Genomic DNA, 10000 nt, shown 5'->3' on the forward strand with positions numbered 1-10000 from the left:
AGCTCGTGTTACTTCCCTACAGCGGTTTTATATGACCAAACTAGTGGTTCCTAACCTTTTCAAGATACTTATTTTTCATAATCTTTATTTTTGTTCAGTTTCTTTCCAAATTCACACACATTTCTGTACCTGGGAAATGTATTATATACATCAATATCAAGAAAACTTTTCTGTTCTGATCTACTGGTAACCCCTGGAGCCACTGCATATGTTTATGTAGGAGCATGAACATATTTTGAAACACACTTCACCACAAGCAGAATAATTTGCAAACGGATATTTACCAAACACTCTACACTTACTTCAAACATGGCAAAAGGATACTCTGCAATCTACAAAACACCAGTGCCTGGCAAAATCTCTAATGAAGCCAAGAAGCCAAAATGTCAGTGATTTAAAGCACATGCAATATATTGAACTGATAACCGAGATCTGGAGTTCACATCATAATTAATGTTAATTGGGAAAAATTACATACATCATTTTCACAGATTTTTATTTGACCAGAAGAACCTTGTACTGAGAAGTTACAAAAGAAAATAAAAAAGGTACAAAGTACTAAATATAAAAGATGGACTGTGGATCATGAATATAGCCATCTGTAGGTACAGGCTGCACACCATGAGGATATTCCACCTTCTGCTTATTCTGAACACCAAGTCAATGCGAAGACATCACAGCAAGAATACAATACACAATTCAGACAAAAAAGTCTAAACTCAACCAAAATTGATCTCCACTGCAAAAATGCCAGACCAAAAGCCATTACACTATCATTCCTGGTGATTCTACTCAGTACAACTGACAAGAGTCCCACACTATTACAAAGCTACTGCAACAAAAGTTCATAGTATCATAGAATGAAGACTAATGTTACATTCAACCATGTATTTAACTGTGAAGACATTCTACCATAAGTATAAAGAGTTATGGATACATTCCAATGACAGCATAAAGTTATGCTTACCAAAGTTTTGTATTCAGACAGATATACTAATGGATAATACTCACATGATGGCCAGAATAACTTGTACATACACTAAAAAGCATAGGCTTAGCCAGAATGTTAGCTTTATCCTAGTTTAGAAAACAAAAATGGGAATGTTGGCTTTAACCTTTGCACCAAAGTCCAAACTGCAGGACTGTGACACTGATAATACTGGACTTCTGACTTCATCAGATCTACTGCTTTAGAGGTGATAAAAATGAAGGGACTATCCTAGTCTCAAGAAGAGGACAGTTGGTAGCTGCTACCTGTAAACTACTTGCTCCAGCATCCACAAGCTCCAGCATACTCAAGATGCAAGTGTAATCCTCTTCAAAAGTTCTCAGGAATACAATTTTGCTGACATTCATTGGGTTTTATTAAATGCTGTAAGCCATACCTTTGCAAACTTATTTGCCTGACTTTAAAACAAGTCAAATTCAGCTAAGTAAACTCACTTCAGTATACATGTTATTTGGTATGCATTTCTCTCTGGCATGTGTTGCCATATTATATACTGTATATTTCAAGTACCATATTCCAAAGACATTCCAAGTACTGTTTAAAGTATCACTGAGGGCAGAGGCAGTTTGTCATTTTGGGACATAATCAAGAGAGTGAAATCAAGCAAAAATAAAAATGAGAAATCAGACAATTTGAAGAAGGATGCATCAGTGTGCCAATGCTCTTTGCAACATCCCGTTTGCCAACAGATGGAAGTTCATGGTGCTCAAGTGTTTGCTAGGAGTGTAGCAGGACTCTTGCATGACCCGAGGGAGGGGAGGGCTCCTTCATGACATTAGTTCCTGAGCAACCGAAGGCTTTCTTGTGTGTGTGTGTGTGTGTGTCTGTTGCTACCAATTTCCAATGTGCCAAGAAAAACTTCTCTTCAACAGATTTTTCCTATGATATTCGTTTATTTCTCTAAACTTCAAGGTAGTACATAAAAGCCTAAATCACAGTAAACAGCCTGAAATTTCAAGTTCAACAAAGCAACAAATATCATATAAAGTGGGGAGAGGGTTACCCTTGGGTACATTTTAGAATTCCTAAACTAGCCTCCCGTATCCCTTATGGCAGCAACAAATGTCAGGACTTGGCTTATGCTTCCACATTGATGAGCTCCACATCGAAGATCAGAACAGAGTTGGGCGGGATCACACCTGGGAACCCACGCTCTCCATAGGCAAAGTCAGGGGTGCAAGTCAGCTTGGCTTTCTGTCCAACAGACATCTGGAAAACAAATTTACATCCTAAAGACGGCCATTTAAAGTCAACTACAAGTCGGAGCCACTTCAAAGACAATATATAGACTTTCACATTAATTAAACTGTTTTATCAGCTGATTATTTCATTACAACAGTTTCTGATTTTACTCTCATGCAGATGCATTACCCTGGATTCAAAACCGTTCTGGAACTATAGGTAATCATTCTAGGAATTGGCAGTTTACCGACCAATGTTCAACTGAAAGGTGTCAAAACTTTCATACCTGGGCCACCCCTTCATCCCATCCACGGATGACCTCCCCTTGCCCAATGCGGAACCTGAAAGGCTTTCCGCGGTCACGGGAGGAATCAAATTTGGAGCCATCAGTAAGAGTTCCTGGAAGAAGAATGTGTCAATTTTTCTTGAAAGAAATTATCTACTACAAAAGAAATGTACAACAGAAAAAATTACCACTTCCACTTCTGCGTCCACATCTTATTAGTTGGCTTGTACTGAATTATCAAACAAGATAAAACTAATCTAAGGAATATCTAAAAAAAAAGAATCGTATCTTATACTACGTTTGCCATAAGATATGTCTAAGTGCAAACTCAAAGGCAAATGCAATCAAAAAATGTTTACATTAAACATGATAACAGGCTCCACTAACCTGTATAGTGAACTACAACAGTCTGGCCAGTCTTGGGAAAAGTCGTTCCTGAAAAGAGAGAAGATTCCTATGAGACTTAGGGTTAACTTCTATTTTCATTTAAAAAATCCTCTTCACAAAATCCTTTTACATAAAGCAAAGGAAAAAAAATCAAGCAACAATGCTTCTCCCCCAACACTAAAAAGAGAGGGAGAGGGAGAGGGAGAGGGAGAGGGAGAGGGAGAGGGAGAGGGAGAGGGAGAGGGAGAGGGAGAGGGAGAGGGAGAGGGAGAGAGAGAGAGAGAGTGAGAGAGTGAGAGATTGAGAGAGAGAGAGATTGAGAGATTGAGAGAGATTGAGAGAGATTGAGAGAGATTGAGAGAGATTGAGAGAGATTGAGAGAGATTGAGAGAGATTGAGAGAGATTGAGAGAGATTGAGAGATTGAGAGAGAGAGAGATTGAGAGATTGAGAGATTGAGAGAGTGAGAGATTGAGAGAGTGAGAGATTGAGAGATGAGAGATTGAGAGATTGAGAGGAGAGAGAGAGAGAGGGAGAGAGGGAGAGAGAGAGAGGGAGGAGAGAGAGAGGGAGGAGAGAGAGAGGGAGGAGAGAGAGAGAGAGAGAGAGAGGGAAGGAGGGAGAGAGAGAGGGAAGGAGGGAGAGAGAGAGGGAAGGAGGGAGAGAGAGAGGGAAGGAGGGAGAGAGAGAGGGAAGAAGGGAGAGAGAGAGGGAAGGAGGGAGAGAGAGGGAGGGAAGGAGGGAGAGAGAGGGAGGGAAGGAGGGAGAAAGAGGGAGAGAGAGAGAGGGAGAGAGAGAGAGAGAGAGGGGGGGGGGGGGAGAGAGAGAGAGAGAGAGAGAGAGAGAGAGAGAGAGAGAGAGAGAGAGAGAGAGAGAGAGAGAGAGAGAGGAGGGGAGAGAGAGAGAGGAGAGAGAGAGAGAGAGAGAGAGCGAGAGAGAGAGATGAGACAGAGAGAGAGAGAGGGGGAGAGAGAGAGAGAGCGAGGAGGAGAGAGAGAGGGGGGAGAGGAGAGAGAGAGAGGGAAAGAGAGAGAGAGAGAGAGAGAGAGAGGAGAGAGAGAGAGAGACAGAGAGGGAGAGAGGAGAGAGAGAGAGAGAGGGGGAAGAATGAGAGAGAGAGAGAGAGAGAGAGAGAGAGAGGGGAGAGAGAGAGAGAGAGACAGGAGAATGTTAGAGAGAGAGGAGGGAGAGAGGGGTACGAAGAGATGAGAAAGAGAAGGGAGAAAGGGAGAGAGAGAGAGAGAGGGGGGAGGAGAGAGAGAATGAGAGAGAGAAATGAGAGAGGAGAGAGGAGAGGGTAGATGAGAGAGAGAGAGGATGTAACTTGAAATTACATTTATAGTACATTATGTCTGCTGGATTTGTATATAGTATATCGAATATGATTTGATATCTATTATATCAATAAGAAAAATAAAATTCATTGACTATTGCATGTCATCTTATAGTACATGGTTACTACACTGATTGTCAGGACATACCAGTGTTGTTTGTCTTTCCTTTTTGCAAGAGCTATGTAATGCTGCTACACTTCCCTTATACATACCAAAATGTTAAGGTCACAAAAAAACATGTTATTCACATCTCATTCCAAGAACAAATCTACATTGTGGTATTGAGGAGGGGGTGAGAATGAGAGAGAGAGACAGAGAGGGGGTGAGAATGAGAGAGAGACAGAGTGGGGGTGGGAGAGAGAGAGGGATGTAACCTTGAAATAACCATTTATATACATTATGTCTGCTGTAATTGTTATTATGTCTATCGAATATGATTTGCTATCATATTCTATATTATGAAAAATACAAATTACATTGACTATTGCATGTCATCTTATACGTACACTGGTTACTTCACTTATCTGTCAGACATACCAGTGTTGTTTTGTCTTTCCCTTTGCAAGAGCTATGTATTGATGCAACACTTCCCTTATCACATTCCAAAATGTTACAGGTCACAAAAAACATGTTATTCACACACATTCCAAGACAAATCATACATTGTGGTAGAGGAGAGGGAGAGGGAGAGGGAGAGGGAGAGGGAGAGGGAGAGGGGAGAGGGAGAGGGAGAGACAGAGAGAGAGGAGAGTTGAGAGATGAGAGAGAGAGAGTGAGAGAGGGAGAGAGCGAGAGAGAGACGGGAGAGAGAGAGAGAGAGAGATGGAGAAGGGAGTGGGATAGGGAGGGGAGATGGGAGAGGGGAGAGGAGAGAGAGAGGAGAGGGAGTGGAGAGAGGAGAGAGAGAGGGAGAGAGGGAGAGAGAGAGGGAGAGAGAGAGAGAGAGAGGGAAGAGAAGAGAGAGCGAGGAGAGAGGGAGGGAGAGGAGGGGAGAGGGAGGGAAGGGCGCGGGAGAGGGAGAGAGAGAAGGGAGAGGAGAGAGAGAGGGTGAGGGAGAGGGAGGGAAGAGAGAGGGAGGAGAGAGGAGAGAGAGAAGGTAGAGAGATTGGAGAGATGAGAGAGAGAGTGAGTCGAGAGAGAGAGAGAGAGAGGGAGGAGAGGAGGAGACGAGAGAGAGAGGAGAGAGAAGAGAGCGGGCGCAGGGATGCGGGAGCGGGAGGGGAGAGGAGGAGAGAGGGAGAGAAGAGAGAGATCGGGAGGTGCGGAAAGGGAGAGAGAGAGAGAGAGGGAGAGAGAAGAGTGGGAAGAGAGAGAGTGATGAGATGAGAGAGCGGGGGAGAGAGGGAGGGGGAGGGGGGGGGGAGGGAGGGGGAGAGGGGGAGAGGGGTGGGAGAGAGAGAGAGAGAGAGAGGAGGGGGTGGGAAGAGAGGAGTAGGCGGAGAGGAGGACTGGGGTGGGGAGAGAGAGGGAGAGAGATTAGAGAGGAGAGAGCGGGAGAGAAGGAAGGCGAGAAAGAGAGAGAGAGAAGAGAGGGAGAGAGAAAGAGGGAGAGCGACAGATACAGAGCGAGATGAGAGAGAGAGAGGGGGGAGGGGGGAGAGGACAGGAAGAGAGAGAGAGAGGGGGGGTGGGGAGACAGATGAGAGAGAGATGAGACAGGGGGGGGGCAGATAGAAGAGAGACAGAGACAGGGGGATAGGGGGGCAGAGACAGACACAGAGAGAGAGGGGGGGGCGAGAAGGAGACAGAAGACAGAGTGGGGGGGGGGTGGAGAGAGAAAGTAGAGAGAAGAGACAGAGACAGACAGAGAGAAAGAGAGAGAGACAGACAGATAAGAAAGATGAGACAGGACACACAGCGTGAGAGAAAGAGGTGGGGGGGAGACAGACACACGTAGTAAGGTGGGGGAAAGAGAGACAGACAGAGATAGAGAAGAGGAGGGGGGGACAGACACACAGATAGAAAGAGAGACAGAGACACCAGATAGAAAGAGAGGACAGGACACAAGAGAGAGAGAGAGAGAGAGAGGGGAACAGAGAGGGGGGGGGAAAGAGAGAGAGACAGACAGAGAGAGGGGGTGGGGAAGAGAGACAGCGAGAGAGATTAGGGGGGGGGAGACAGGACAGGAGAGAGAAGAGAGGGGGGGGTGAGAGGAGAGCGACAGATAGAGGAGAGACAGATACCACAGAGAGAGAGAGAGAGACAGAGACAAAGCGAGAAGAAAGAATGAAGACGAGACACAGAGAGAGAGAGAGAGAGACAGGGACACTCCCGAGAGAAAGAAGAGAGAGAGCAGGGGGGACAGAGAGAGAGAGAGAAGAGACCAGTGGTGACATCGGAGGAGAGAGAGACAGAGACACGAGAAAGAGAGAGGACCAGACGAGACAGATAGAAGAGAGAGAGAAAGAACAGATTGATAGTGAGACAGAGAGAGAATCGAGATTGAGAGAGGAGACGATGAGACATGAGAGACAGATAGCTGGGTGGGGAGAGAGACAGTGCACACAGGATAGAAAGGAGACAGAAGTGGGAGAGAGAAGAGAGACAGACCACACAGACCGGAAGAGAGACAGAGAGACAGACAGAATGAAGAGAGACACAGAGACAGAAAGAGAGACAGGAGAGACACGAGATGAGGAAAGTGAGAGGAGAGACAGCCACAGACAGAAGAGAGGAGGACAGGGAGAGAGACATGGAAAGGAGAGACAGGAGACAGACAAGAGAATGAGAGAGGGAGACACAGAGACAGAAAGAGGAGACAGAGACAGAGGAGACAGAAAGGAGAAGAGACAGAGAGATCGAGAAAAGAGAGACAGGAGACAGAGGACAGATAGAGAGACAGACACACAGCAGAAAAGAGTGACAGGGGGACACACAGATAGAAAGAGGGACAAGACACCAGATAGAAAGATGGAGATAGAAGAAGGACAGACACCAGGATAGAAAGAGAGAAAAAGAGAGAGTCAGACACACAGGATAGGAAAGAGAGACAGACACACAAGATTAGAATGAGAGACAGACACACAGATAGAAAGAGAGACAGACACACAGATAGAAAGAGAGACAGACACACAGATAGAAAGAGAGACAGACACACAGATAGAAAGAGAGACAGACACACAGATAGAAAGAGAGACAGACACACAGATAGAAAGAGAGACAGACACACAGATAGAAAGAGAGACAGACACACAGATAGAAAGAGAGACAGACACACAGATAGAAAGAGAGACAGACACAGAGATAGAAAGAGAGACAGACACAGAGATAGAAAGAGAGACAGACACAGAGATAGAAAGAGAGACAGACACAGAGATAGAAAGAGAGACAGGCACAGAGATAGAAAGAGAGACAGACACAGAGATAGAAAGAGACAGACACAGAGATAGAAAGAGAGACAGACACAGAGATAGAAAGAGAGACAGACACAGAGATAGAAAGAGAGACAGACACAGAGATAGAAAGAGAGACAGGCACAGAGATAGAAAGAGAGACAGGCACAGAGATAGAAAGAGAGACAGGCACAGAGATAGAAAGAGACAGACACACAGATAGAAAGAGACAGACACACAGATAGAAAGAGACAGACACAGAGATAGAGATAGAGCTAGGCAGAGGCAGAGACACTGAGATAGAGATAGAGACAGATAGAGATAGAGATAGAGATAGAGACAAACAGAGACAGACAGACACAGAGACAGAAAGAGACAGAGATAGAGACAGACAGAGATAGAGATAGAGAGATAGAGATAGAGATAGAGAGACAGAAAAAGACAGAGAGACAGAAAAAGACAGAAAGACAGAGAGAGAGACAGAAAGAGACAGAGAGAGAGACAGAAAGAGACAGAAAGAGACAGAAAGAGACAGATAGAGAGATAGAGATAGAGATAGAAATATAGAGACAGAGACAGAGCAGGAAAGCAGAATGACACCAAGAAACAAAGAATGAGGAGAGTAGCATGAGAAAAAGATGAAAATCTGAGTCAGGAGATCAACACATCTTCCTAATCAGAGAGCATCTTCCTTTCAGAGAATATCCTTATTTCATACTTAGCCTTCTGTTCAAAAAGAAATTTTCTAAATTTCTCGAACATCAGTGTCACCTCCGCATGCCTTCAACATACTCCCTCAACAAGGTCGCATACAAGCTGGCATCAAGGCCATGCATAAATAAGTTGCATCAAGGCCATGGACATGCACCCTCAATAACCTGTACCTCTGAGCAAGTTTGCCTTTCCTCTTTCTTCTTCTTTTACCTTTTCTTCTCACTATTCACAATCATTCTTCCATTAGCTCCCCTCCTTCACTTAATACAGCAACAAACATTCAGAAAGCAGAATACAAACACACAAAAATGAAGACATGCACACATGCAATCGCGAGATCTCTTGCATCATCAAAACTGTTGGCAACACAATCCCTAATGGTGAAATCCAGAGGCTACATTCACCTTGAATAAATATCTAATAAAACCAGTTACTGCTAATCACAGCACTTTTTCTGACTTTACAAGTAAATGGATTGAGGAAGTTTGCATCTTCACAAAAACATGCAGTCCATGTAAAGAACCATCTGCCACCTTATCCCTATAAATGAGTAATTATGTTTACAGTTTGTGCTTACAATAGGTACAAAAACACTTGTCCCCACTGCATAGTAAACCTGGGGAAATAATGTTTAACCTTTTATTAATCGAAGATTTACTTTTCAAACATGCACAAAGAAAATGATCCAGTATCCCTTTTAATGTTAAATGTTTTGGCCTTCAGAAAATTTCTGTATTCCTCCCACATTCTTGGTAATGGTTACCAATGGGACCACATCCCCAGAGATCTAGTTCATATTACTAGCCTGACTATGCTTCCAAATGACTAAACAACCAAACAACCTAACCTTAACCTAACTTGACCCAAGCTAGTTATTTTTCAGCTTCATTCCTAAAATTTTTCTACAGTAAATAGGTGCCAAAAGAGGAATCTTTCTATCATTAGTTTGGTCTTCTACTTTTAACAATATTCATTCTTCCATCATCACTACTAATTCCTTGAAAACTGCTCTCCATTCAGACGAGATACATTTCATCAATAAAAAGGATCTACATTAACAATCAACTCTTAATAGCTTTGGAATAATATATAACCTCAACTGCTACTTATCCATAGCTGTAGCAGCAAAGTTCTCAATGGCTCCCCAAACGCCGACATAATCTAATATAAAACCGAAAGAGATACCTAAGACATTCTCATGAATATTCTACCAAACTGAATAAACCAGAGCTAGATTAAGTTAGATCCCCATGATATTTCGTCGGACACGCCAACGGGACTCTCCAAAAAGCAGGAAGAACCTACCTCCTGTATTCGGTATGTGTGGACCTCAATTTTCATATTTATAGACTATGCCATGCGGTGGGTGGCTGCAGGCTTGCACCTGGTGGACACCCTCAACAAAATGCTTCCAAAATAGGTGTGCTCTATTTGCCTCCCCCCCCCCCGCCCCTTGCCCCCTCCACCCTGCATCACCCTTGGAAACCCTCGCCATAATGTCCCTATTCCTCACCCCCCCACCCCCTCTGCTCTCCCCTTCCTTCTGCATCCCTCAAGGAAGAGCTCTCGCTCCCCACCTCTCCCTCAGAGGAGGAGAAAAAACGCGTTACTCCTCTGACAGGTAAGGCAATTGCCATTGGTCCTGAGATTTCTTTTCTTTTTTATACTTTTTGCCTTGTGGTTGAGGGAGGAGTGACCGTCCTTGAGGGGACATGCGCACTCTGGAATGCGGTTCTATTAAAATTCAAAACTCATTC

General features: G+C 44.2%; 1 protein-coding gene across 1 annotated transcript in view; it reads right to left on the minus strand.

Moving 5' to 3' along the window:
- Nucleotides 1–482: 482 nt before the first annotated feature.
- Nucleotides 483–10000, minus strand: part of Fkbp12 (peptidyl-prolyl cis-trans isomerase Fkbp12) — a 9892-nt gene continuing 374 nt past the window's right edge. Inside the window, exons 2-4 of the mRNA XM_043000999.2 lie at nt 2865–2912; nt 2478–2590; nt 483–2218 (exon numbers count right to left, since the gene is read on the minus strand). Of these exons, the coding sequence (XP_042856933.1) occupies nt 2087–2218; nt 2478–2590; nt 2865–2912 (293 nt within the window). The 3' untranslated portion in view covers nt 483–2086. The remainder of the gene's footprint in view (nt 2219–2477; nt 2591–2864; nt 2913–10000) is intronic.

The sequence above is a fragment of the Penaeus japonicus genome, unplaced genomic scaffold (genome assembly GCF_977035675.1).
Source record: "Penaeus japonicus unplaced genomic scaffold, GWHDUDI00000001_assembly GWHDUDI00000019, whole genome shotgun sequence".
In the NCBI taxonomy this organism is placed as follows: Eukaryota; Metazoa; Arthropoda; class Malacostraca; order Decapoda; family Penaeidae; genus Penaeus; species Penaeus japonicus.